The 27,773-nt window shown below is 44.0% G+C and overlaps 2 protein-coding genes across 6 annotated transcripts in view; both read right to left on the bottom strand.

Annotated features, from left to right (window-relative positions):
• The window catches only part of CCDC134 (coiled-coil domain containing 134), a 56,193-nt gene extending 40,850 nt beyond the window's left edge, over positions 1–15,343 (bottom strand). For 3 of the 4 annotated variants that reach the window (XM_077169015.1, XM_077169016.1, XM_077169012.1), the window contains exons 1-6: positions 15,205–15,343; positions 13,392–13,510; positions 12,423–12,544; positions 12,144–12,243; positions 10,117–10,298; positions 9,745–9,816 (exon numbers count right to left, since the gene is read on the bottom strand). In XM_077169015.1, coding sequence (XP_077025130.1) covers positions 9,745–9,816; positions 10,117–10,298; positions 12,144–12,243; positions 12,423–12,544; positions 13,392–13,510; positions 15,205–15,320 — 711 coding nt within the window. In that variant the 5' untranslated portion in view covers positions 15,321–15,343. The remainder of the gene's footprint in view (positions 1–9,744; positions 9,817–10,116; positions 10,299–12,143; positions 12,244–12,422; positions 12,545–13,391; positions 13,511–15,204) is intronic. The other variant, XM_077169014.1, reaches the window with a different exon arrangement.
• A 710-nt stretch (positions 15,344–16,053) lies between these two features.
• Positions 16,054–27,773, bottom strand: part of MEI1 (meiotic double-stranded break formation protein 1) — a 211,447-nt gene continuing 199,727 nt past the window's right edge. The window contains exons 28-31 of one of the 2 annotated variants that reach the window (XM_077169009.1): positions 18,846–18,952; positions 17,798–17,929; positions 17,468–17,580; positions 16,054–16,567 (exon numbers count right to left, since the gene is read on the bottom strand). In XM_077169009.1, coding sequence (XP_077025124.1) covers positions 16,522–16,567; positions 17,468–17,580; positions 17,798–17,929; positions 18,846–18,952 — 398 coding nt within the window. In that variant the 3' untranslated portion in view covers positions 16,054–16,521. The remainder of the gene's footprint in view (positions 16,568–17,467; positions 17,581–17,797; positions 17,930–18,845; positions 18,953–27,773) is intronic. The other variant, XM_077169010.1, reaches the window with a different exon arrangement.

The raw sequence follows: 27,773 nt of genomic DNA, 5'->3' as shown, positions 1-27,773 counted from the left end.
TATTAGAATGTGAAATACAATTGTTTCCCAAACTCAGATAGCCATAAATAAGATGCATCCATCTTATTTCTTCATAGACAATGAAAACTTGACCAACAAGGTAAATAATAAAAACGTACTAAGAGCGCCATCTTGTGGAGCAATCTACCTACCACGATAGACTGAGCCCAGCCTCTGGAAGATGGTGTGAAATCATAGAAGAGCGGCTCAGAGAAGATAAGTGAGGTGCTCAGTCACACAGCAAACGGGAGGTCCCCTGGGATTAGGTCCCATCTCCTTGCCCATGCTTTCCTGTCACACTCTGCCTCCTGTCTACACAAGGAGGAGGATCTGGCGCGGGCAGGCAATCCGACCCTTCGAGTCCCACCTGGCTCAGCCTCGCCAGGGGAGCCCAAACCTCATCGGCTCAGAAAAGAAACACTGCCCACCTCTTTCCCAACTCCTTTCCCCATACAGGCCTAGCCAAAAGTTGTTCATCCTTCAAGTCAAGGCTTAGACATCTCCTCCAGGAAGGCTTCCCTGACCTCGCCTTAATTGCACCTAACCAGCATAGGTTAGGTTCCCATGCTGGCAGCCAACAAAGAGTGGTTAAGAGAAGGCTAGAGTTAGACTACCTACACCCAGGTCCCAGCTCCATCACCCGCTGGTTGAGACCGAGGCACCACTGCTGGATCTTTGTGCCTCAGTGGCCTTCACTGTTGTACCAGTTACCATTTATTGCCTCTCTGCTCCAAATTTTCCCTTCATTGTTTGCTTTGTAAGATGCTTCTACCTCTTTTGGAGTGACGCTAAGCTTTATTAGAAGAAGGTGCTGGAAAGATGCTGCAGGGAAAGGGATTTTACTTTCTGGTTCTGGTGTGCTGACTTGGCAGGCTGTGCAGTGCTTCTAGTGAGAAACCTCCCCATGAACAGCCTTCCCCAGCACCAGAGAGGATGTGCTTCTGGCAAGTTCCAGAGGACGGATTTCTAGCAAATTCCATTGGCATGGCACCACAGTGACTTCTCTGGTATCCAGTGAGCCACACAGCCATGTCCTCTCCCACAAGGTTTGAGTGGACCCCAGCCCTGTGGTGGTGGTTGCTCCTATGTATGCTCTTCCTATGTTCTTTAGAGCCCTCCTTCTTTCTTCACACTAGAGTTTATATTAAATAAAGGTACATATTAAAAATGTATTAATTCTTTGTATTAAACAGTCCCTGTTCAAATACTTCTCATGAGAGGAAGATATCTGTTTTATTCACTCATGTATTCCTGGGCACTCAATAATTACTACTTAGATGAATGAATATATAATGAATATGAAGAGCTTAGTTTGGTGCCTGGTTCTTCTGCTTGTCCCTGCCACTACCACATCCTCCGTAACCCCAATGTGCCTCGATGGCCTCTGCCTCCCGCTTTCCTAATTCCTTAACCTACTGTTTCTTTGATCCCATGTGGACCTACAATCTATCATGGCTACCACCTTTTCTCTGTCCATGCTCCCCTCAGGTCCTTACCTCCCACTTCTGGGGCAGGAGTCTATGATCCATCATTAAACCATTCCCTGTACGTGTCCTCAACGTCCACGTCTCTCTTCCTCATTGCACCTGGAGCGCTAAACCTCAAGGCTAATTAAATCCAATTTCCTGCTTACTCTACCCCTGCACCCTTGCAGCTGAACATGATGAAGGAAAACATAACCATGCCATTTGGTCCCTCTTTAAACTCATGACACTAACCTCAAGCAGGCCTCATGCTGCACAGTCTGGAACACTTCCCTTCCATTCCCTTTCCCATTCTCCTAGACATGCCTTAAACACTGCCTACCATCAGACCGTGATCCTGCCTCCTGTCACTCAGAAGATTTCCACAAGCTCCTACCACCACCACCACAACCACCACCCCACTTGCTTCTGTCTTCCCTCCTGTTCAGGACTAAGGTGCCACCATCCCCTCCCCCTGGGTACCAGCCCCATCGTTCCTCACCTTCTCAGGGACAAGGCCAGCAAATGTCCTCATCCTGCTCATCAGTTCTTCCCGCCCTCCTGGACCATCCCCATCAACACACAGACAAGCTATCATTTCTTCCATCTACCTAAAATCTTCCTTTGAACCCACATTTCCAAAGCTTCCTCCACTCCCCCACCCTCAGCTACTCTTCCATCAGTCTGATCCCCCTTTATGGCAAAACTCTTTAAAGGGATAAGCTGTTCTTGCTGCAACCACTTCCTTTGTTCTCTCTCGAAATTCAATCTGATCATGCTCATGCTTTTGTCCCTACCACACCACCAAAGAACTTTCATCAAGATCATCGATGGTGTCCACACTGCTAAGCTCAATTCTCAGTCCTCATTTTCCTTCCTTGACCTTCTGGAGCAGCTGACATAGCTGATGACTCCCTTCTTATAATACTTTCTTCACGTGGCCTCTGGGAAACTATTTTTTGGGTTTCCTGTGATCACAAGGATGGCTCCTTCTCACTCCTTCTACAGGTGATTGTGTTGAGGCTCACGGCTTCTGAAACCATCTACATAGGTCTGGACAAGTTACATGTTTATACCTCCAGCTCCTATCCTGAAACTTGAGGTCAGATAGCCAATTGTCTCCTTGACATTCTCATGCAGAAGCTCACCAGGTGCAGAAACAAACTCCTGATTCCCTCTCCAATTCTTAACCTGCTCTTACCACAGCCATTTCCAATTTAGAAAATGGCGGCTTCTTCCAGAAGCTCAGGTCAAAAATCTTCCAGTTACCTTTAATGCTTTTCTCTCATCATGTTGCTTTATCAACAAATCTAGTTGGCTGAAGTTTTAAAATGGAACCAGAATCTGACCACTTCTCACCACATCCTCTATTGCCACCGGGTTCAAGCCACTATCAACTCTAAAATGGACAAGTACAGCAACTTCTTCACCCAAGCCCCTACTTCCACTCTGGCCCCCCCAGACTATGTTCTACACAGCAGCCTGGCCGATCCTTTCAAAGTATAAGTTAGACACTTCTGGGAAGATGGTGGAGTAGGGTGGGCGGACTTCATCCAAATTCCATGGAACAAGAGGGACAAAATAAATAAATATATAAACAACTGGGACTGGAGCTGAAGTGGAGAGACTGTGTCAGAGAGGGGTAAGTGTCCTCAACCGCAAGTCCACCGGGGGCAGGTGGCATGCAGAGGTTGGGGGAGAGGGCTTGGGTCCTGAGGGAGTGGCATGCCCCTCCACTCCATCCTGTTACCGCAGCAGGCTTGGGAGATCTTCCCTCATGAGCCTGCACTGGGAGTTCCCACAGGGAGCCCCTAGGGCAGCTGATTTGCTTCTCCTGTGCACAGGGACCTTTGGGTTGGTTCATGATGCCTGTTCTCCACCACTGAGGTGGGCAGCCATGGGTGACTGGCTTTGGTGGCGATTGGGGTGTGGGGGGACAGAGCCGACCCAACAGCAAGGTAGGCTTGTGGGATCCCAGTCCTGCTCCCTTTACCCACGGAGGCTGGGGACCTCCTGGGTACACTGACAGAGAGGTGGGGCTATTTTTTTTTTTCTGGTGCATGGGCTGGGAGTTGAATCCAGGCTTCCTGCATGATAGATGAGCCTTCTACCACTGAACCACCTATGCACTCTTTTCTACCTAGTTTTTAGCAAACCCTCAAGTACTTTTTTTCCCTTTCTTTTTTTTTTTACTTTTTTTTGGTGCATGGGCCAGGAGTCAAACTTAGGTCTTCCGCGTGGCAGGCGGGTGTTCTGACACTGAACCACCCATGCATCTTTTCTGTCTAGCTTTTAATAAATTCCCAAGATGAACTGTACCCTCTACATGGGATCCAGGCCTTGGTTTGGTGGGGAATTAATGACAAATCAAGTGCAAACTAGGGCCATCGGTACAAGCCCAAGTAAATACAAAACTTTAGGCAAGTGAAGGAAACCAACTTGCAAAATAACCTTATTAAGATAATCAAATGCACTGGATGCAACAGAAAATCACAAAGCAGGTGAAGATCCAGGCAGAAATAGCCTAATGAAATTACCAATTAAAGAACACCAGAGGGGACAGTACATACAGAACTACTCAAGGATATCTATAAAGAAATAAAGGATATCAGGAAGACACCAGAAGAGTAGAAAGAAGAATTTGAAAGAGTAAATAGAAAAATACATCTCACAGAAATGAGAAAGATACAGTACACCAAATTAAAAATACACTAGAGAGACACAAGAGCAAATCTGAAGAGACGGAAGAAAGAATAAGTGAACCAGAAGACAGAACAATTGAACTCGAGTGCACAAAAGAAAAAATGACTAGAAAAGTGGAAAAAAATGGAACTGGATTTTAGGGAAATGATGGACAACAAAGGGTACACAAATAAAAGAACCACTGGTGTCCCAGATGGAGAACAGTAAATGGCTGAGAAGGTTTTAGTTGAAGAGATAAACTTTCCAACACTTATAAAAGACATAAATATGTAAGTCAAAGAGGCCCAATGAACTCCAAATAGGCCTACTCCAGACACATACTAATCAGATTGTCAAATGCTAAAGAGAAGCAGAAAGTCTTGAAAGCTGCACAAGAAAAGCAATCTACTATACACAAGGCAAACCACCTAAGATTGAGTACAGACTACTCAACAGGAACCAGAGAGGTGAGAAAGCAGTGGTATGATACATTAATATATTTAACATCCTGAACAAGTCAGGTCTCCAGCCAAAAATTCTTTATCTAGCCAAGCTGTCTTTCAAAATTGAAGGAGAGATTAAAATCTTCAAAGAAAAACAAAGATTGAGACAACCAGTCAGTAAGAGACCTGTTCTACAAGAATTATTAAAGGGAGTTCTGTCAGTTAAAGGAAAAAAAACCCCAAGAGAGGGAGGTCTAGGGGAGGGCACAGAATTGAAGAGTACCAGTAAAGGTAATTCAGGATAAAAAGAGAAAGAGGGAAAAGAATGTATAAATCTGACAAAAACTAAAGGATAAAATGGTAAATTCAAGAACTGCTTTTACAGTAATTACTTTGAATGTTAATGGACTAAACTCACCAATTAAAAGATACAGATTGGCAGAATGGATTAAAAAATAAAATACATCTATACGTTCTTTACAAGAGATACATCTTAGACCCAAGGGCACAAATAGATTGAAAGGATAGAACATCTTTTTCCAAGGATGGAGGAGTAACTATACTATCAGACAAAATAGACTTTAAATGTGAAGAAGTCATAAGAGACAAAGAGGGACACTACGTATTAATAAAAGGGACAATTCACCAAGAAGAAGTAACAATGAAAAAAGTATATGCTCCCAATCAAGAAGCTCCAAAGTACAAGGAAAACACTGGCAAACTGAAGGGAGCTTTAGACATCTCAACAATGATAGTAGGAGACTTCAATACACCACTCTCCTCCACAGACAGAACAATCAGACAGATCATCACCATGGAAACAGAGAACTTAAGAATGTGATGAATTAGACTTAATAAGACATATACTGATTGTTATGCCCCAAAACACAAGGATATACATTCTTTTCCAGTGATTATGGAATGTTTTCCAGGACAGATCATACGCTGGGACATAAAATAGGTCTTTATAAATTTAGTAAGATTGAAATTATCCAAAGCAGTTTCCCTGACCACAACGGAATGAAGCTGGAAATTAATAATTACCGAAGAACCACAACTTTCACAAATACATGGAGATTTAATAACACACTCTTAAACAATCAGTGGATCAAAGAAGAAATTCTGAGAGAAATCACTAAATATCTGGAGATGAAAGATAATTAGAATACAATGTATCAGAATGTATACGATGCAGCAAAGGCAGTGCTGAGAGGGAAATTTATTGCCCTAAATGTGAACACTAAAAAAGAAAGAATAAGCAAAAATTGAGGATTTAATGGATCATCTGGAGAAATTAGAGAAAGAGCAGCAAAATAAACCCGAAGCAAACAGACTGGAGAAAAAAAAACAATAAAAAGAATTCACAAAACCAAAAGTTGGTTCTTCGAGAAAATCAATAAAGTTGGTGGACCCCCTAGCTAGGCTGACAAGAAAAAAAGAGAGAAGAAGCAAATAAACAAAAACAGAAATGAGAGGGGGATTTCTGAGGAAATTAAGTAATCATAAGAAAATACTATGAGGAAAAAAAAGAAACAAAAACAGAAAGAAGAGGGATGTTTCTGAAGAAATTTAAGAAGATACTATAAACAACTGTATGCCAACAAACTAGAGACCTTGGATGAAATCGACAAATTCCTAGAAATACTTGAACTATACTGATTTGAGAAGAAATAGAACAGACCAATTACAAGTAAAGAGATTCAGTCAACAAAAAACTTCCTACAAAGAAAAGTCCAGGACCAGAGAGATTCACAAGAGAATTTTATCAAACATTCCAAAAAGGGTTAACAACAAGCCTGTTCAATCTCTTCCAAAAAACTGAGGAAAAAGGAATGCTACCCAACCAATTTTATGAAGCTAGCATCGCTCCAATACTAAAACTATAAAGACACTATAAGAAAGGAAAATTAAATAAAAATAAATAGGGGGAACAAATGTTAAAATAGATTTAGTTTGAAATGCTAGTGATCAATGAAAGGGATCAGTGAGGGGTATGGCCTGTAGAATTTTTTTTTTCTGTTTGTTATATTTTTCTGTTGTCTTTTTATTTCTTTTTCTGAATTGATGCTAATATTCTGGGAAATGATCATGATGATGGATATGCAACTATATGATGATATTGTGAATTGCTGAGTGTATGTGTTGGGAATGTTTGTTTCTTGTAATTTTTTTTTAATTAATAAAAAATTAGAAAAAAAAAAAGAAAGGAAAATTATCGACCAATCTCCCTAATGAAAATAGACGCAAAAATTCTCAACAAAATACTAGCAAATTGAATCCAACAACACATCAAAAAATTGTACATCACAAACAAGTAGGGGTTTATACTAGGAGTGCAATAATAGTTCAACAAAACCAGTCGAAATCCCAAGAATCTAATTTGAACACTTGGAAAAGCTAGTTACCAAATTTATTTGTATGGGAATGAGACCCTGAATAGCTAAAGACATCCTAAAAAAGAAGAACGAAGTGGGACTATAGTTCCTGAACTTAAAGCTTACTATAAAGCCATAGCATGGTACTGGCGCAAAGACAGAAGTATCGATCAATGGAATTTAATTGAGAATGGGGAGACATACAATCAAATCTATGGACAACTGATCTTTGGTAAGGCTCCCATATCCACTGAACAGGGTAGAAAAGTCTCTTCAATAAATGGGCATGGGAGAATTGGATATCAATAATCAAAGGAATGAAAGAGGACCCCTATCTTATACCCTATATAAAAATTAATTCAAAATGGATTAAAGACCTAAATGTAAGAACAAGTACCATAAAACTTCTAGAAGAAAACGCAGGCATACACCAAGGCCTAGTAATAGGAGGTAGCTTCTTAAAGTTTACACCTAAAGCACAAGCAGTGAAAGAAAAAAACAGACAAATGGGAACTCCTTAAGATCAAGAGCTTCTGTGCCTCAAAGGGCTTTGTCAAAAAATGAAGAAATAGTCAACTTAATGGGAGAAAATATTTGGAAACCACATATAAGGGCTTGATATCTTCTGTATATAAAGAAATTATACAGCTCAATAACAAAAAGACAAACAAGCCAATTATAAAATGGGCAGAGGATATAAACAGACACATTTATGAACAATGAATACAGATAGCTAAAAACTACATGAAGAGGTGCTCATTCTCATTAGCTAGAAGGGAAATGCAAATCAAGACGACAATGAGCTATCACCTCACACCTATAAGAATGGCTGCTTTAAACAAAAACTACAAAAGTTGGCAAGGATGTGGAGACCTTATGCACTGCTGGTGGGAATATACAATGGTGCGACTGCTGTAGAGGACAGTTTGGCGATTCCTCAGAAAACTAAATATTGAGTTGCCCTATGACCCAGCAATACCAATACTCGATATATAGCCAGAAGAGCTGAAAGCAGTGACACGAGCAGACATCTGCACACCGATGTTCATGACAGCACTATTCACTGTGAACATCACAGGCCTGACTGTTCTCCTCTGAAAGACCTCTTAAAAGGCTGGCCCTTGGCTGGATCTGGGAGCCTGGATTTCGGGAGGGTTCCCCCTATTCCTTAACTGGTAGGAGTGGCTCACCATGCCTCAACTATTTGTGCAAACAATGTGCTTTATGCTGAACACCTTCCTTCTGCCTTCCTTCTGGGGTCTGGAATTTTGGTTCTAGGGGGCCTACATGACCAGCCCACAATGAAAACTCTTAGTTCTAATGAGCTTCCCTGGTAGACAACATCTCACACATGCTGTCACAACTTGTTGCTGAGGGAATTAAGCATGTCCTGTGTGACTCCATTGGGATAGGAATCTGGAAGCTTGTGTCTGGTTTCCTTGGACCTCGCCCCATGTGTCTTTTCCAATTGCTGATTGTGCTTTGAATCCATTCACTATAATAAATCCTAGCTGTGAGTAGGACTATTTGCTGGGTTCTGTGAGTCTTATTTAGCAAATTGCCAAACCTGCGGGTGGTCCTAGGGGCCCCAATACAAGTGTTTGTATGTGGCAGCTGCCATCCAGTTCAAGTAACAAACTGACTGCCACAAAGGCCAGTCAGACAATTACGTGAATTAAAAGCCATAACCCCTGCCTCAGACATTGCTCGTAACAAAAGGCACATCATATTCTTATTGACCCTTAACTTTTGGCAGTAGCCTGGTCATCTGGCCTGCCACTTCGAAGACTATGGACTGGCAGATTAAAGATACCTACCTTTTTCCACCCCAATGTGGGGTCAGGAACTGTGGAAACATATTATGGTTGTCAATTGCAGAGCATAGGTCACTTGTGTAAATGCCCACAGTAAGGTCCATTGTCTGATAAGAGTGACTGGAATAAAGCTGCCAATCAAATTTATACCACCTAGATGGCTACCAGTGCCGCCAAAATACACCCATGTATGAGGCATGGCAACACATCCAGCATCATGGGTTGGCCCAAAGCAAAGGACTCTCTTTCTGGCTCAACTACACAGTCTCATGTTGGAACGGTAGGTCCTACATCCTAAGAATAATGACCAGTTGGCTGAATAACTGCTCACTGAGTCTCCCAAGATGGAAAATACAATGGGTCTCTGTGAAATTTGTAAAAATGCCCTTCCCCCCTCATACCTGCGCCTTCTGAATGGTCTGAGAGTAGTGGACAATTAGAGAAAAAGTACGATTATAAGTTCTGGGATAGAACACACCAATTTTCCAGCTGTGGAGGGAGAGCAATAATCTGGCACAAGGGGAGGGAAAACCCAAGACCTGGGAGGCACAAGGAGATGAAGGAACAATTAATGTTCTTTTTGTCCCTTAGATCCAGCACTACAGACTGGGAGAACAATTCTAGGGTTGATCTGAGTTAAGTGGCAGTTGTAGCTGCCAATCTGGACTGCTGTTGGTTTTGTCATTCCTGACCACATACTATCTGGGTGCCTACTGTGCACTAGGATGGTGTGTTCACCATCTCACAACTGCCCTTTCCTAAAGCTGGGTCTACACCCTGAGGACAGGGAACCTGAGGCTAAGGGAAGAGCAGTGTCTGGTACAAAAAAAGGAAACCTGGTGACTGACCAAAGCTTCCTTGGCCTAGACCCAGGCCTGTCAGTCTCCAAGTCCAAAGGTCTCATGCGCTACCCTAGGCTCCCCTGCCCCAGCAGGAGCCAGCCTCCCTATGACCCCCAGAAGCTCACCTCTGCACGGTCTATATCAAATGGGTTCTGGAAGTCGGAGTCTTTCTCGCTGATCCCCAGCTCCTGGGCCATCTGTGAATGAAAAAAGCTAATTACCCTCTGCTTTCCCCTGCCTCCTGCTCCCCTGTGGACTACTCCCTCCATGCCAGGACCCATGTCCGAAGTCTGGGCAGATTTGGGGCAGGTGATGTCCCCTATGGACCAGGTCAGCACAAACCCCTTGCAATGCAGCCTCCACGGCACAAGGTGCTCTGAGGCTCATCACAGAAAATGCAATCAAGTGCTAACATTCAGGCCCAACTGAAGGCACATGCACGGCTCATGGCACCACTAGAGGGAGGGCTCCCAACCTTGTCCGCCCTTACTCCTTACCAGGCTGAGGATAGGTGAGTGGGGACCCTGGTCGAAGACTCCAGTCTGGTTACAGAAGCTGATACCCCAGCGGATGAGGAGATTCCAGTTGGAGTTTTGGTCAAAGTAGTGGTGCACAATCCTTGGGAAGCGCAACACTACATCGCCGAAGAAGGCCGTGTTCTCCACCACATGCGAGAAAGCTGGGCAAGGAGAGCCTGATGAGCATCCAGAGCAAATGCCCCCCCAGTGCCCCTGAGCCAGTCCCAGGCTCCCTCCAGAGAAGGCATCCACCAAGCTCGCTCATCAGAGAAGGGCACAGTGCCCCCTGACCCCACCTGCCAACCCCGGCTCCAATGTGTGCTAAGGATTTTGCATCTACCAGTTTACTGAATCCTCATGAGCCCCTTCAGAGGGAGAAGGGGTGCTGTGTCCATGTCACAGACAACTAATGAGTGGCAAATCCAGGCTGCAAACCTAGGTCTGTCTGGTTCAAAGTCCTGTGCTCTTTCCCCTGCATCTCACTCCTCAGAGGACTAGTTGCTATGGGTCCCAGGAAGGGGGGTATCACTTTACATATGGGGGTGCATCATATGACAGGCTTTCTTGGGCCTGCCTCCCCAACATGGCAACCAAACGTGCATGGCCAGGGAATAGGTTATATATATTTATATATTTCTTAAAAATAGTCTCCAATTTTATTTTATTTCATTTTATTTTATTTTTGACATGGGCAGGCTCCAGGAAATGAATCTGGGTCTCCGGCATGGCAGGTGAGCACTCTGCCACTGAGCCACCATTGCCTGCCCCCAATTTTATTTTAAATGTTTCTTAACTTTTTGTTTTGAAACAATTTAGGTTTGCAAAAAAGTTGTAAAAATATTACACAAAATCCCTATAAACCCTTTACCAGGCTTCCCTAAAATTATCCTCTTCCTTAATCATATAAGTATCTAAACTAGGAAATTAACACCGGTCAATGTTATTAACTAAACCACAAATCTTTTTCGAGTTTTGTCAATTGTTCCAGTAATGTCCTTTCTTTGGACAACAGGTCAGTTTGAACTAAGGTCAGTATGTCCCTAATGGTGGCAGGCCCCCATTCCCAGGTTAACATGAAGAGTAACTGTCTCTGCCACGCTAGGGGCAGCCATCATTTTAGCCACCCTTGCAGACAGGGCACAGGCAATGATCCCAAGGATTGAACATGGCCACTCAGAAAGGAAGACCAGGCTGGGTGGTGGACAAGAGCTCCAGAACAGTTTTGAACTTCAAAGGATTCAGGGCTCAGTCTAAGAGCAAGGGCTTTGGAGTTGCATGCAAAATCAATGGGCAAATCACGTGACCTCTTTCATCTGGAGAATGAGGCAATATTACCTTCTTCACAGAGTCACAGTGGAGACTAGAGATGATATTTGTAAAGTGCCTACCATTTGATAAATGAGGGCCACTTCCATCTTCTCTCAGACCATGCTGGCTCAGAGATTAACTTTAAAGATGTAACCGGTTAATGGGAGGGAATTACCCCTGGAGAGAAATTTTTGGAAGAAGGGATGGAAGGACAGGGGACATTTTTTCATCTTATTCATCTATGATTTTTCCCACCTTGTCTCAAAAAGGATTTAAGGGGATTGGGGCTTTTAGAACAGGAGTAAAGAATACTGGTACCTGTTCCCAGGGCTCAGCTACTTTCATAGACCTCAGGTGTTTTTCCTTTAAATGGAAGCTAGCCGTGCCTCTCCTGCTGGAAGTGGACAAGATAACACTACCCTCCATTCCCTTCTCCTCCAATGGGGCTGAATGACCCTTTCCTGGCCCCTGGAGGGGATAGCAGGCAAGAGGCTCCTCCTGGTCCCCTGTCCCAAGCACAGACTGCAAGAGGAATACACAGAACTGGTTTTGAAGCCCAGAAATGCTCAGAAAACCATAGAATAAGTGTCCCTCTGCCTAAAGGGGGGGGAAAAAAAGTGAAAAAGCAAGAGGGAAGAAGCAGCTGGAGAGGATCTATGTGGTGGGCAGAGGAAAGGGCAGGATTGGGAAGACCATACCATCTTTCAGCTTCTCGTCCTGGGGGACGGGCCCATCTGGGAGCACATCAGCAGCGATAAGAACTGTCCGTGAGTCCTCCAGCACCTGAGGGAAGCCCACCTGGGCTGAGCAACAGTGCAAAACCCCTCGTAACTCCCCTGTGCATGCAGTTACCCTCTCACTGAACAACATCCCTTAGGGAACTCCTGCTCATCTACAAGCGTCCAGATCAAAGGACATTTGAGCTGCCCATAATGCAAGACCCAGTTGGTTGTGAGCAGTCCCCTACCCAGATGTACCTTAAAAAGCCCCTTGAGCATGACATCGAGGATCTTGTACTGCTGGTGGACGTCATTCAGCTGCGCCAGGTTCTTCAGCGCCAGTAGTTGCTCCCGACGCTTCACCTCAAACATCTTCTTGTCTAGGCAGTGTTAAGTTAAGGGGCTGGCCCAGGGATGCCTGACTGGATAAGTCTGGTGGTCCCAATCCAGAGGGCCTGTTTCTGGCCAACAAGCATGCCCAAGAGCCATGGATACCTAATGGCTGGGACTCCCAGGGAAGGAGCAAATTGACTGAGAAGTCTGTGCATATGTCCAGTTTACAAAGGCCTCCACACCCAACAGCCTGGACCTAACCATTCAGAATGTGGCTCCTGTGTTTTCCTCAATCATTCTGTTCCGAGAACCTCCTTGTCTCTCCTTACACGGTACCCTCTGCCTGGGATGCCCTCTCCACTCTTCTGTATGAGTTTCCATTCTTTAAGACCTGACTCAAAAGCTACAGCACAGTGCTCCACCCTGTCTCCTCCCAGGCTCCATCAAGGTACAAGTTGCAGAGCACAAAGATATGTTTGGAGACTTTCTTACCCTAGGCCTATGAACTACTCAAGGCCAGAGACTGGTCCTGACTTATCTCTGTGTCCCCAAGGCCTGGCCCAGAGATGTCCAGTACACCAAAGTCTAGACAGGCCAGTAATCCTAAGTCTACCTGTGGTTTCACCCACAAGGTGATAGGCACATGTACAATCTTCCCTGCATCTTCATGGCCTGAGAGAAGAGCCTTGCCTTCTTTGTTTAATATATGGGGAAACTAAGGCTCAGAAGAGTACAGATTTGCTCAAGGTCTATCTAGTACATCTTACTTTTCCTCACCTGTTGCTGCCAGTTGGGCCAAATCAATTCCTGGATTCCCCTGAGGAGTACAAAGAGAACTTATTTATAGACCCCTCAGAGACAACTCATCACCCCACCCTCAACCCTAAAGGATACAGATCTCCAGGCTCGGGTCCAGGGTGGTCCGAAGGGTACCTTTGGCACCTGTCCCAGACAGTGCAAGGGTAAGGAGGAAGGCCAGGAACTGAGGAAGGTCCATATCTGAAACCCTGGAGCTAGAGGAGTAATTTAGAGAAAGGAGGTGAAACCCAGAGCTTGATGTTATACAAAAATGGAGAATGAAGGTTAACAACTTCCCAGGAGGGGCCAAAGCTCTGAAAAGGCACAGCTCCAAACACCAAGAACATGCCTAGCCTTGAGAATTCTGAAGGTCCTCCCTCATTCAGGGCCTGTGACCAGGAGGCACGTAATAAAGACCCATGGATGTTGGAAAGGAGGAAGATGTTAGCAGTGTATGGACACTTAGCGTCAGCAGCTGAGAGCTCCAGGCTGAAGCCTGGCTCTGCTCCTGGCTCTGTGGGATCTCTGGCAAGTTGTTCAGTCTCTCTGAGCCTCAGCTTCCTCACTGGTAAAATAGGGATATGGAGGCCACCTCCCTGCTGCAGGGAGGACTTGTACAGCACTGTCCCTGGAGTGCAAGAGGTCAGTCAACTTCATCCCTCCTAATCCCTTATCTTGCCTAGGAGGCAAGGTTGAGAAGACCCTGGCCAGTCAGAGGAGATGTGAAATTTCTGGGATTTCCCTCTTTCCCTGACATCTTTTATTAGAAAGAAAGGCTGCAGGGATGGGAGGAAAGGTAGAATAGTCTTGGCGTAAGAGGACTGCCACTCATGGCTTTTGCAACCAGGGACTCCACAGGTAGCACCTGCTTCTCTTTGGTTACATTCTACATTTATTTATTGAGCACCTACTACAATCTAGGCACTGTTGTAAGAACGGGGGATACAGCAGTGAATAAAACAAACAAAAATCCCTGCACTTTCCTTCTGGTAGGAAATGAGGCAATCAATAAGTTTGTAAAACAAGCATGGGAAGAGAAAGGGAATCAGTGGGGTACAACTACAAATACAGTGGTGAGGGAAGGCCTAATGCAGATGACAGCTGCCCAATTTTATCACTGCGGAAACCACCACACAGAAAAATGAGATAACTTGCCCAAAGTCACACAACCACTCCCAGGTTAACCAAGAGTTGTATCTGACTCCACCTTTTTCCTGTAGGAGCGGCTACTTTGGAGCCGGTCACTGTTCTACTAGGACACCTGTCTGTCCCAGGGCAAGGGTGCTCAGTTATAGACAGTAAGAACAAAACAGGGTGCAAAGATGTCATCCATATGTACCTCCAGGCAGATGAAGCATCTGAAACCCAGAGAGAGGGAAGGAGTAGTCCAGAATCACCCAGGACCCCCCTCCAAAATTCCAACTTTATGCTACAGATCCAGGCTAGGGCAGAACCTGGAAGGGATGAGGGTGTGGTGGTACCAGACAAACCAGTAATGACTGAAGCACAGCAGTGGGGAAGAAAACCCCCGAAAAGGAACTGCCGGGGGCAGATACTGCTTCCCCAACTATTATTCCCACTAATCCGTTTTCTCAATCCCGCTTCCCGCCCCCATGCGTCCCCAAAGCTTTCGCCCGCTTGGGGGTGAGACTCTGAACCCATTCCGCAGAGGAGGAAATTGAGAGGTAACATGGTGGCGATGGGCTCGCGCAGGCTACCCGGACTCGCGGGCCCGGGTTGGTGCCCACAGTCTTCCGGCTCCAGGAGGAGAGCCTTTCCCGGTGGAGAGAGGCTTCCGAGGCCGCGAATCCCACTCCCTACCCCTTCAGCTGGTTCGGGGCCCTTGGTCACCGCCTCCCCACCACCCCACACCCCGATCTTGTCGCCGGGCGTCCCGACTACCACCTACCAGGCCCGGCAATGCGGGAAGGGGCGGTCGGGGAGGCCTTCGGTGCCTAGGTGGGAACGAGAGTCCACTGGTAGCTCTGCCGAGGCGCGGAACCGTGAAGCCTCAACCAGCAGCATCCGAGAGACCTCCGAGCATCCGCCCCACCCACCGCTTCGCTTTCGGCCAATGAGCGCTGGCCGCGACTGCCACCCTCCCTGGGCCTCACTTCCGGCCCCGCCCCTGCCGCCCCGCCACGCTGGGTCTCTAGTAGAGATTTGCTCGTGGCGGGCGGGGCGTCCTAGTGGCCCCGGTTCCCAGAACTCGGTGAAACTTTGCCAACGCGTGCGGTCTGTGCCCAACCAAGGGGCTTCCGCGCTCCTTGCCGCACCTGTTTCATCAACGACGACAGTGTTTTTTAAACTGCAGTTCACAAAATCAATTCAGCGAGTCGTTGCTAGCACTTTTTTTTTTTCAACTTGCAAAGCCCGCAATGCGGGGCTTTCCCCTCCAGTCCACCAGTTTCCAAACCAAGCCCCCTTCGGGGGCTTCCCCCGCCTGTTACTTCGTTTTTCAGCCCATATTTTGTACCGGGTCAGTACAAGACCCTAGGTAGAAGGGCGGGGCGTGGCCAGTTGCAGGCGCGAGGGCCCTTGCCAGGCGGGAAGTGCTGAATTCAGAGCAGAACAGCGACATTAAATAAATAGCCGTACACGTGGAGCTATTTATACACATACGAGCTCTGAGGGCAGTGAGGGAAAGGAACAGTGTCCTACTGGCAACAGCGAGAACAGAAGGAAGCTGCATTAGCTTAGCTGGAGAAGAGCTGAGGCCAGGGTGGTTTTGCTGAGTTAAGAAGGCTTAAAAGATGGGACCTGGCTCAGCTTTCTCCTCTGGAAATTCTACCTCTCTTACTTGAGGCAGCAGGTAAAGTGCCTCTCATAGGATTTAGGGCAGGCGGGGACCACAAAGGCCCTTCTCTACCCTTCTAGTCTGAGGATGGCCTGGCTGGTGTTCTCTGGGCACAACTGAGGCACCAGCTGGTGCTCCTTATCTTTCAGCAGAACAAAACTCTGCTCCCTCTCTCTCCGAATAGGCCATCCATCCCTTGCTGAAGGCCCTCTAAACCAGCTAAGGAATCAGTGCAAGGGAGACAAGATGTGTTTAGAGTGAAATATAGGCACACAAGTGTATCATTTTATTTCCTGATTACAGTTCAACAATGGAATAAATGGCTGTAGATGAATGACCGTAATTCTCATCCATTTCTTCAAAAATTGGACCCTGACTTTGTCTCCAGGTTTCAGCTCTCTCCACTTCTGGGCCTTCAAGCCTTGAGGGTCAGTCTCTGAAGTGAGACAGAGATATGGCCACCCCTTCTAGGCAGCTGGCAGCAAAGTATGACAGGAGAACAGCACAGAGGTAGGTACAACCAAGGGAGAGTCATGCTTCCAGAACCCAAAAGGGCAAGAATGGCCAGACAAGAACAGGGGTGCTCCTTGGGAATTTGGGATGTATTCCGAAATTGGGACCTGAACACCTAGGCTGGGTGTATGCTATACTACAGGGAACTGTACCACGGGAGGGAGAAGGAAGAGAGCCAGGGAGACTGGAAAAGGGGGAGAGCACTATTCCTCCCCACTCTGCCTCCAGGACCACTGGGTCTCTAGAGCACCACCACCTAGAGGTGCCTGTGCCCACTGCTCACAGCCCCAGGCTTTCTAAGGTACATGCCAGTCCCCCAGTCCCCCCTCCCCCCATGTATTGGGCTAAGGGAAGCACCTGTACCAAACAGGCTTGGGAGATTCTTTCCAAAGTCCATGGAGAAGTACTAGCTTACTAGTTTGGTGGTGTGGCTTTGGGGACAGACAAATCTCATTCAAATCCTGATATTATTCCTAGTTGTGTCATCCTGAGCACATCATTTAACCTCCCAGGTTTAAGTTTCCTCATACAGGAACGGGGGTAGGAATCATAATAATACACTTATGTAGCAACCCTAGGACATGGACATGTCAATTAGATATAGATATCCAATTAGATATAGTGCATATAAGATGACTGGCCTCAGCAGGAACTTAATAAACAGAACAAGCTATTGTTACTGCTATTACTGTGAATATTCTCACTGACCCCATTCTTGCTTCAGAGGACAGGGCTGTAGACAGCATACCTGTCTGTCCTGATGCTCTCCCAGAACTGGGCTTGAACCCCTCATGATGCCACAGCCTCCCATGGCCTGGGTGATCTTGCCCAGGCCAAGGCTCCCAGATGCAAGAAAGGATACAGCACGTCCTGCAGGGGTGGGTGAGTGGAGGAGACCCTGGAGGAAAGGCCCTCGAAGGAGGCCTGCAGGGTCTGAACAGTGCTGGGATCAGCCGGGCGGCCCATGCTCTGGACCTGAGGAGAGAAAAAGGTGGGGATGCCAGGCCTCCTCAGTGCCCACTTCACATAAGCTCTCTCTGATTAGCCCGCTTGCCAACAACAACTCCCTGCTTCCTCCTGCTCCTGGCACTTCTGACCCCCTGTTGGCTGCTACGATCAGAGCTGTACCCTCCACAGGGAAGGCAGCCTTGAGGGCCAAGCTTCTACAGGGGCTTTGTGACTTCCCACCCACCTGCAGAAAGAAACCATGCAGAGCCTGAAGTGTGGTGCTTGAGAGAGTAGAGAGATCAGCCAAAGCCGCAGCTTGCAGAACATGACCCACTTCTTCATGAGAGATGATGTTGCTGCTCTGGAACCGTACAAACTGACCCAGGGAGAAAGCCCCCAAACACACAGTGATTTGACATTTCCTAGACAGTTCTTGTGCCCCCACCATGATCAGCATGGGCTGGGGACACAGTTCTGAAACCCACAAGAACCCTGGCTTCAAGGATTTCACAGAAGGGGGTGAGGGGTACAAAAGAGGCAGACCCTGTAAGTGCTGGCTCCTGCTGACCCCCTTTGGCTTTGGCTCCTCCCACCCAACCTTGAACCTAGACTCATAGCCAAATAAACTATATATGTTTCCCTGCTGTACCTGGGGTCCTCACTACATAGAAACCTTTCCTTTTCTTTGCCTATGAATCCTTCCAGCCTCAGCTAAAATGTTCTCTTCATTGCTGAGTGTTCTTCCATTTTATTAAAAAGATACAGACATTTACTGAGTGTCTACTATATTCTTATTTTCATCTCCTTCCTGGCTTTGGCAGAGCAATTACTCTATATTTTTCCACGTGGATCCCTGCTTGATCCACTTTGCTCTTATTCCTGGGCTCTCTGCATTGTTATTTATGCAATGGGCACTTACTGCACACCAGGCACCTTCCTCTGCTAACACTGAAAACATGATACTTTAACTATTAGCTTACTCATCTAGCTCCTTCTCTGCTTTGAGGCAGAGAATATTTGGCTCATCAATGCCCCTGTTATCTAGCATAAAAGACCTGGCATATGGCTCTGGTCAATAAGTCATGAGTGAGTGAACAGCAGAAAGGGAGTCAGGGTCTCCTGGGGTCCTAAGAGTTGTGGGCATTTACAGGAATTCTCTGAGTGGGCATCTTGCAGGAAAGAGGCTTACCCAGATCATCTACCTTCTCTGAGAATTAAGTTGTTCTGGCCACCTCAGTACCACTGAGCTCACGACATGCTTTAGACCATAAAGCCATCCTTTCTGTACTTACCAGGGTCATGAGCCTCAAGATCTCAGGTCTGAGGAAGGAATTCTCCCCAGAATCCAAGAGGGAAAACAGCAAAAACCGATTCCAGGGCTGGGAGGCCACATGGAGTGCTGTAGGGAACATGTCACCGTGGGTGGTTAATGTTGCTTTTCCAAAGGCCTTGGAATACTCTAAAGAGGACATTCTCCTACTAGCTCAATGAAGAGGGGCTGCTCAGCTGGAGGGAGGACACTGGACAAGCTGACTGCAGCAGGTTTCTTCCTGCCCTGGGCTCTTATTGACCTATGCTGGCTGGCTCAATCAGACTACACATTCCACGAGTGTGGTAGACCGGCAAGAAGAATGGCTCTGCCACTTAAGAGCTTTGTGACCTTGGTCAGGTACATCACTTGACCACTCTGAACCTCAATGTCCTCATCTGTAAAATGGGTATGACAGTGTACTATCAGTGTTGTTAAAATGATTATAAGTGATGGGAGCCCTGCCCTGATCAAGAAGAAGTGAGATACTTCGGGGTCCTTCCAACACAGAATCTTTGAACAATCAACAAGAACTGGCAACAACATCTTACTCAAAGATGTTGTTAAAGAATTGCAGTAACAGGCTTCTTAAGAAAAGACTACTTTAAAGTGACTGGATCTTAAGTTGCCCTTGGCCCCCATCCCACCTCTCACTGTCTCAGCACAGAACTGACCCATGCTCCAAGTGGAGATCCTTGGTACCGATTCCAGAGGGAGCAGAGTAACCTTGTGTACATACTGAGGGTATGTAAGTCCAGACAAATCTGTCTAGTAGTGACCTAAAGGACTTGCCATCCCAGAACTTAACCTACATGTAGAAGGCAGCTCATGGAACTCTCTTACGGAACACTATGGGAGAAAAGTCAAGGTGTGCTGCCTGGGGTGAGAGATTACTGGCTGTAAGATATACACTGCAGTGCTGGATAGCATGGGGAAACTATTTTCTAGGGAAGAAGGGACATTCAGAACCATGTAAATGGGGGAAATTCCTGTGACCACATGTATACGCCCAAAATAAGAGGGAGGCTCCTACACTTTGGCCTTGAGCTACTCTTTAAATTCATGGTATGGATAAATTCTGAACGAGAGCACTTGCAAACATCAATTTGCAAAGACTGGGAGAGGTGTTTTCTTTTTTTCCTTCTTAGTTTTTTTTGTTAGCTCCAGGCAATGAAGTAAAGCTCTGTCCCAAAACTAGCTGGATATAAACCTAAGAAACAGATGCCTCAGAAACTAAATTCCAGCAAGAAAACAAAAAGAAATAAACAGAAAAAAAACCACATTGAAATATCAAAATGTCCAGATTTCAACAAAAGGTTACAAACCACACAGAGAAACACCAAATGATGGCCTAGGCAAAGAAGAAGATTAAAGCATTGGAACACATAAACAAGGAGGAACAGACCTGGGTATAGCACGAACAAATATATTTTTAATGGTCCTAAGTATGCTCAAAGAGCTAAAGGAAAACATGGACAAAGAACTAAAGGAAATTAGGAAAATGATAGATGAATATAAAGAAAATACCAGTATAGAGATGGAAATAATGAAAAGGAATCAAACTGAGCTGAAAACCACAGTAACAGAAATTAAACCCCCCCAAGAGCGGTCAACGGCAAATTGGAGCTGGCAGAAGAAAGAATCAAAGAAGATAAGATAACTGAAATTATTCAGTCAGAAAAGCAGAAACAAGAAAGAATGAAGAAAAGTGAACAGAGCCTGAGGAACCTGTGGGAGATCATCAAGCATACCAATACATACATTATATGAGTCCCAGAAGAAGAAAGTGAAAAAGGGACTGAGAGAACACTAAAAAAAGAGGCTGAAAACTTCCCAAATTTAATGAAAGACATGAATATACACATCCAAGATGTTCAATGAACTTCAAACAGCTTATATTCAAATGGATTAATACCACAACATGTTATAATCAAACTGTTGAATGTCAAAGATTAAAAGAGAAGTCTGAAAGCCACAAAAGAGAAGCAACATGTTATGTACAAGGGAGCCTCAATAACATTAAGTGCCAGTTTCTCATAGGAAATCATGGAAACAAGAAGGCAATGGGATGACATATATAAAGTACTGAAAGAAAAAATTGGCAATCGGGAATTCTGTATCCAGCAAAGCCACTTTCAAAAATGAGGGAGAGATTAAGATATTCCCAGATAAACAAAAGCTGAGGGAGTTCATCACCACTAGACCAGCCCTGCAAGAGATGCTAAAGAGAGTTCTGCAGGAGGAAGGAAAAATACAAGAGATTATAGATCAAAGTCACATGAAGAAATAAAGATCTCTGATGAGGTTAACTACATGGTTAAATATAAATGCTGGTACTATTGTGCTTTTGGTTTTTAACTCCACGTTTTACTTTCTATGGGACCTAAAAGGCAAATGCAAAATGTAATGATGAATCGGTGATTATGGACTCATAATGTATAAACATATAATTTATGACAAAACTACATAAAGGTGGGGAGACAGAGGAGTATAGGAACAGTTTGTATGTACTATTGTACTATTAAGTTAAATTGGAATCAAAGCAAACGAGATTGTTATAGATTTAGAATATTAAATTTAAGATTTCTTTGTAACTACAAAGAAAATACTGGAGAATATACAAGTTCACAGAGACAGAAATAAGAGGACAGGTTGTCACGTGTAGGTGTAATGGGAATGGGGAATCACTGCATGATGAGTATAGGGTTTCTGTTTAAGGAGATGGAAAAGTTTTAGTAAGAGAAAGTGTTGAGGGTACCACAATATTGTAAATGTGATTAGTCCTATTGAATGGTATGCTTGGGAGTGGTTGAGATAGGAAAGTTTATGTTGTATATATGTTTCCAAAATTAAAAAATAAAAGAAAGAGCAACTAAAAAGACAATGACTGGCTGACTCACCGTCCTCCATCTTGGGTTTGGTGAGCTCAGCCCCGGAGCGCAGGAATAAACCTGCCCGCTTTAAATTTTCTGGTGTACCGTCCTTCTTTCTCACCCTTTCGCCTCCTAAACCTTTCAGAGTCTCATCTGAAGAGCAGAAGTTTTGAATTATGCTGAGTGAACAAAGCCAGACTAAAAAAGAATATATACAACATGTATACAAGAAAGCAATGAAGAGGGGTTGAGAGAAGATGGCAGCTTAGTAAGATGCGCGGATCTTAGTTCCTCCTCCAGAACAGCTACTAGGGGAGTAGAAACCATACAGAACAGCTCCCGGAGCCACGACAGAGATCAAAACGACAGCGTACCCCATCCTGGAATGGTTGACTGGCTGAGAGAACACGCTCCGGAGAGATCGCCGAGGGGCGCGGGCTTCCCCGGTGGGGAGGTAAGCGGCCGGAGTCCCTCCCTTCCTTCTTCCCAGGCCAGCTGGCAGAATTGGGCAGGCAGTCCCCTCAAGCCGCGGCGGCTGGCGCCACCACCACGCGCGGCCCCCCGGACCAACTGAAAGAATTGGATCGGAAATCCCCAGGCCACGGAGAACGGTGACGGGGGGGGGGGGGGCCCTTCCAAACACATGACTCCCTGGTCCGGCTGGGAATGGTGCACTCTCCCGGGCCGCGGCGGCTGGCGCCCCTCACCGCGTTCGGACCCCCGGGCCGGCTGGCACTCTTCCAAGCCACTTCGGCTGGCGAACCTTCCCCACGGCGAGAGTTTTCCAAAGTTAAAGGACCCACAGCACCTTTTACTGGTGGGACCTGCAGACAAACGTGTGCCACGAGCGCCACCTACTGGGCAAGATAAGAAAAACAGAACCCAGAGATTTCACAGAAAAATCTTTCAACCTGTTGGGTCCAACACCCAGGGAAATCTGACTAAATGCCCAGACGCCAGCAGAAGATAACGGATCACGCTCAGAAAATTGAAAATATGGCCCAGTCAAAGGAACAAACCAATAGTTCAAATGAGATACAGGAGCTGAGACAACTAATGCTGAATATATGAACAGAAATGGAAAACCTCTTCAAAAACCAAATCAATAAATTGAGGGAGGACATGAAGAAGACATGGGCTGAACAAAAAGAAGAAATAGAAAAACTGAAAAAACAAATCACAGAACTTATGGAAGTGAAGGATAAAGTAGAAAAGATGGAAAAAACAATGGATACCTACAATAACAGATTTAAAGAGACAGAAGATAGAATTAGTGATTTGGAGGATGGAACATCTGAATTCCAAAAAGAAACAGAAACTATTGGGAAAAGAATGGAAAAATTTGAACAGGACATCAGGGAACTCAAGGACAATATGAACCGCACAAATATACATGTTGTGGGTGTCCTAGAAGGAGAAGAGAAGAGAAAAGGAGGAGAAAAACTAATGGAAGAAATTATCACTGAAAATTTCCCAACTCTTATGAAAGACCTAAAATTACAAATCCAAGAAGTGCAGCGCACCCCAAAGAGATTAGACCCAAATAGGCGTTCTCCAAGACACTTACTAGTTAGAATGTCAGAGGTCAAAGACAAAGAGAGGATCTTGAAAGCAGCAAGAGAAAAACAATCCATCACATACAAGGGAAACCCAATAAGACTATGTGTAGATTTCTCAGCAGAAACCATGGAAGCTAGAAGACAGTGGGATGATATATTTAAATTACTAAAAGAGAAAAACTGCCAACCAAGACTCCTATATCCAGCAAAATTGTCCCTCAAAAATGAGGGAGAAATTAAAACATTCTCAGACAAAAAGTCACCGAGAGAATTTGTGACCAAGAGACCAGCTCTGCAAGAAATACTAAAGGGAGCACTAGAGTCAGATACGAAAAGACAGAAGAGAGAGGTATGGAGAAGAGTGTAGAAAGAAGGAAAGTCAGATATAATATATATAATACAAAAGGCATAATGGTAGAGGAAAATATTATCCAAACAGTAATAACACTAAATGTTAATGGACTGAATTCCCCAATCAAAAGACAAAGACTGGCATAATGGATTAAAAAACAGGATCCTTCTATATGCTGTCTACAGGAAACACATCATAGACCCAAAGATAAACATAGGTTGAAAGTGAAAGGTTGGGAAAAGATATTTCATGCAAATAACAACCAGAAAAGAGCAGGAGTGGCTATACTACTATCCAACAAATTAGACTTCAAATGTAAAACAGTTAAAAGAGACAAAGAAGGACACTATATACTAATAAAAGGAACAATTAAACAAGAAGACATAACAATCATAAATATTTATGCACCAAACCAGAATGCCCCAAAATACATGAGGAATACACTGCAAACACTGAAAAGGGAAATAGACACATAGACCATAATAGTTGGAGACTTCAGTTCACCACTCTCATCAATGGACAGAACATCTAGACAGAGGATCAATAAAGAAATAGAGAATCTGAATATTACTATAAATGAGCTAGACTTAACAGACATTTATAGGACATTACATCCCACAACAGCAGGATACACCTTTTTCTCAAGTGCTCATGGATCATTCTCAAAGATAGACCATATGCTGGGTCACAAAGCAAGTCTTAACAAATTTAAAAAGATTGAAATCATACACAGCACTTTCTCAGATCATAAAGGAATGAAGTTGGAAATCAATAATAGGCAGAGTACCAGAAAATTCACAAATACGTGGAGGCTCAACAACACACTCTTAAACAATGAGTGGGTCAAAGAAGAAATTGCAAGAGAAATTAGTAAATACCTTGAGGCGAATGAAAATGAAAACACAACATATCAAAACTTATGGGACGCAGCAAAGGCAGTGCTAAGAGGGAAATTTATTGCCCTAAATGCCTATATCAGAAAAGAAGGAAAGGCAAAAATGCAGGAATTAACTGTCCACTTGGAAGAACTGGAGAAAGAACAGCAAACTAACCCCAAAGCAAGCAAAAGGAAAGAAATAACAAAGATTAGAGCAGAAATAAATGAAATTGAAAACATGAAAACAATAGAGAAAATCAATAAGACCAGAAGTTGGTTCTATGAGAAAATCAATAAGATTGATGGGCCCTTATCAAGATTGACAAAAAGAAGAAGAGAGAGGATGCAAATAAATAAGATCAGAAATGGAAGAGGAGACGTAACTACTGACCTCACAGAAATAACAGGATACTATGAACAACTTTACGCTAATAAATACAACAATTTAGATGAAATGGACGGGTTCCTGGAAAGACATGAACAACCAACTTTGACTCAAGAAGACATAGATGACCTCAACAAACCAATCACAAGTAAAGAAATTGAATTAGTCATTCAAAAGCTTCCTAAAAAGAAAAGTCCAGGACCAGACGGCTTCACATGTGAATTCTATCAAACATTCCAGAAAGAATTAGTACCAACTCTCCTCAAACTCTTCAAAAAAATCGAAGTGGAAGGAAAACTACCTAATTCATTCTATGAGGCCAACATCACCCTCATACCAAAACCAGGCAAAGATATTACAAAAAAAAGAAAACTACAGACCAATCTCTCTAATGAATATAGATGCAAAAATCCTCAATAAAATTCTAGCAAATCATATCCAACAACACATTAAAAGAATTATACATCATGACCAAGTAGGATTCATCCCAGGTATGCAAGGATGGTTCAACATAAGAAAATCAATTAATGTAATACACCATATCAACAAATCAAAGCAGAAAAATCACATGATCATTTCAATTGAGGCAGAGAAGGCATTTGACAAGATTCAACATCCTTTCCTGTTGAAAATACTTCAAAAGATAGGAATACAAGGGAACTTCCTTAAAATGATAGAGGGAATATATGAAAAACCCACAGCTAATATCATCCTCAATGGGGAAAAAATGAAAACTTTCCCCCTAAGATCAGGAACAAGACAAGGATGTCCACTATCACCACTATTATTCAACATTGTGTTGGAGGTTCTAGCCAGAGCAATCAGACAAGAAAAAGAAATACAAGGCATCAAAATTGGAAAGGAAGAAGTAAAACTATCACTGTTTGCAGACGATATGATACTATACGTCGAAAACCCAGAAAATCCACAACAAAACTACTAGAGCTAATAAATGAGTACAGCAGCAGTAGCAGGTTACAAGATCAACATTCAAAAATCTGTAGCATTTCTATACACTAGTAATGAACAAGCTGAGGGGGAAATCAAGAAACGAATCCCATTTACAATTGCAACTAAAAGAATAAAATACCTAGGAATAAATTTAACTAAAGAGACAAAAAACCTATAGAAAGAAAACTACAAGAAACTGTTAAAAGAAATCACAGAAGACCTAAATAGATGGAAGGGCATACCGTGTTCATGGATTAGAAGACTAAATATAGTTAAGATGTCAATCCTACCTAAATTGATTTACAGATTCAATGCAATACAAATCAAAATCCCAACAACTTATTTTTCATAAATAGAAAAACCAATAAGCAAATTTATCTGGAAGGGCAGGGTGCCCCGAATTGCTAAAAACATCTTGAGGCAAAAAACGAAGCTGGAGGTCTCGTGCTGCCTGACTTTAAGGCATACTATGAAGCAAAGTGGTCAAAACAGCATGGTATTGGCATAAAGATAGATATATCGACCAATGGAATCAAATAGAGTGCTCAGATATAGACCCTCTCATCTATGGACATTTGATCTTTGATAAGGCAGTCAAGCCAACTCACCTGGGACAGAACAGTCTCTTCAATAAATGGTGCCTAGAGAACTGGATATCCATATGCAAAAGAATGAAAGAAGACCCGTATCTCACACCCTATACAAAAGTTAACTCAAAATGGATCAAAGATCTAAACATTAGGTCTAAGACCATAAAACAGTTAGAGGAAAATGTAGGGAGATATCTTATGAAACTTACAATTGGAGGCGGTTTTATGGACCTTAAACCTAAAGCAAGAGCACTGAAGAAGGAAATAAATAAATGGGAGCTCCTCAAAATTAAACACTTCTGCGCATCAAAGAACTTCATCAAGAAAGTAGAAAGACAGCCTACACAATGGGAGAAAATATTTGGAAACGACATATCAGATAAAGGTCTATTATCCAGAATTTATAAAGAGATTGTCCAACTCAACAACAAAAAGACAGCCAACCCAATTACAAAATGGGAAAAAGACTTGAACAGACACTTCTCAGAAGAGGAAATACAAATGGCCAAAAGGCACATGAAGAGATGCTCAATGTCCCTGGCCATTAGAGAAATGCAAATCAAAACCACAATGAGATATCATCTCACACCCACCAGAATGGCCATTATCAACAAAACAGAAAATGACAAGTGCTGGAGAGGATGCGGAGAAAGAGGCACACTTATCCACTGTTGGTGGGAATGTCAAATGGTGCAACCACTGTGAAAGGCAGTTTGGCAGTTCCTCAAAAAGCTGAATATAGAATTGCCATACGACCCAGCAATACCATTGCTGGGTATCTACTCAAAGGACTTAAGGGCAAAGACACAAACGGACATTTGCACACCAATGTTTATAGCAGCGTTATTTACAATTGCAAAGAGATGGAAACAGCCAAAATGTCCATCAACAGACGAGTGGCTAAACAAACTGTGGTATATACATACGATGGAATATCATGCAGCTTTAAGACAGGATAAACTTATGAAGCATGTAATAACATGGATGGACCTAGAGAACATTATGCTGAGTGAGTCTAGCCAAAAGCTAAAGGACAAATACTGTATGGTCCCACTGATGTGAACCGACATTCGAGAATAAACTTGGAATATGTCATTGGTAACAGAGTCCAGCAGGAGTTAGAAACAGGGTAAGATAATGGGTAATTGGAGCTGAAGGGATACAGACCGTGCAACAGGACTAGATACAAAAACTCAAAAATGGACAGCACAATAATACCTAATTGTAAAGTAATCATGTTAAAACACTGAATGAAGCTGCATCTGAGCTATAGGTTTTTTTTTTTTTTACTATTATTATTACTTTTATTTTTTTTCTCTATATT

The sequence above is a fragment of the Tamandua tetradactyla genome, chromosome 7 (assembly GCF_023851605.1).
Source record: "Tamandua tetradactyla isolate mTamTet1 chromosome 7, mTamTet1.pri, whole genome shotgun sequence".
NCBI lineage: Eukaryota > Metazoa > Chordata > Mammalia > Pilosa > Myrmecophagidae > Tamandua > Tamandua tetradactyla.
This window is presented reverse-complemented; position numbering and strand designations above follow the sequence as displayed.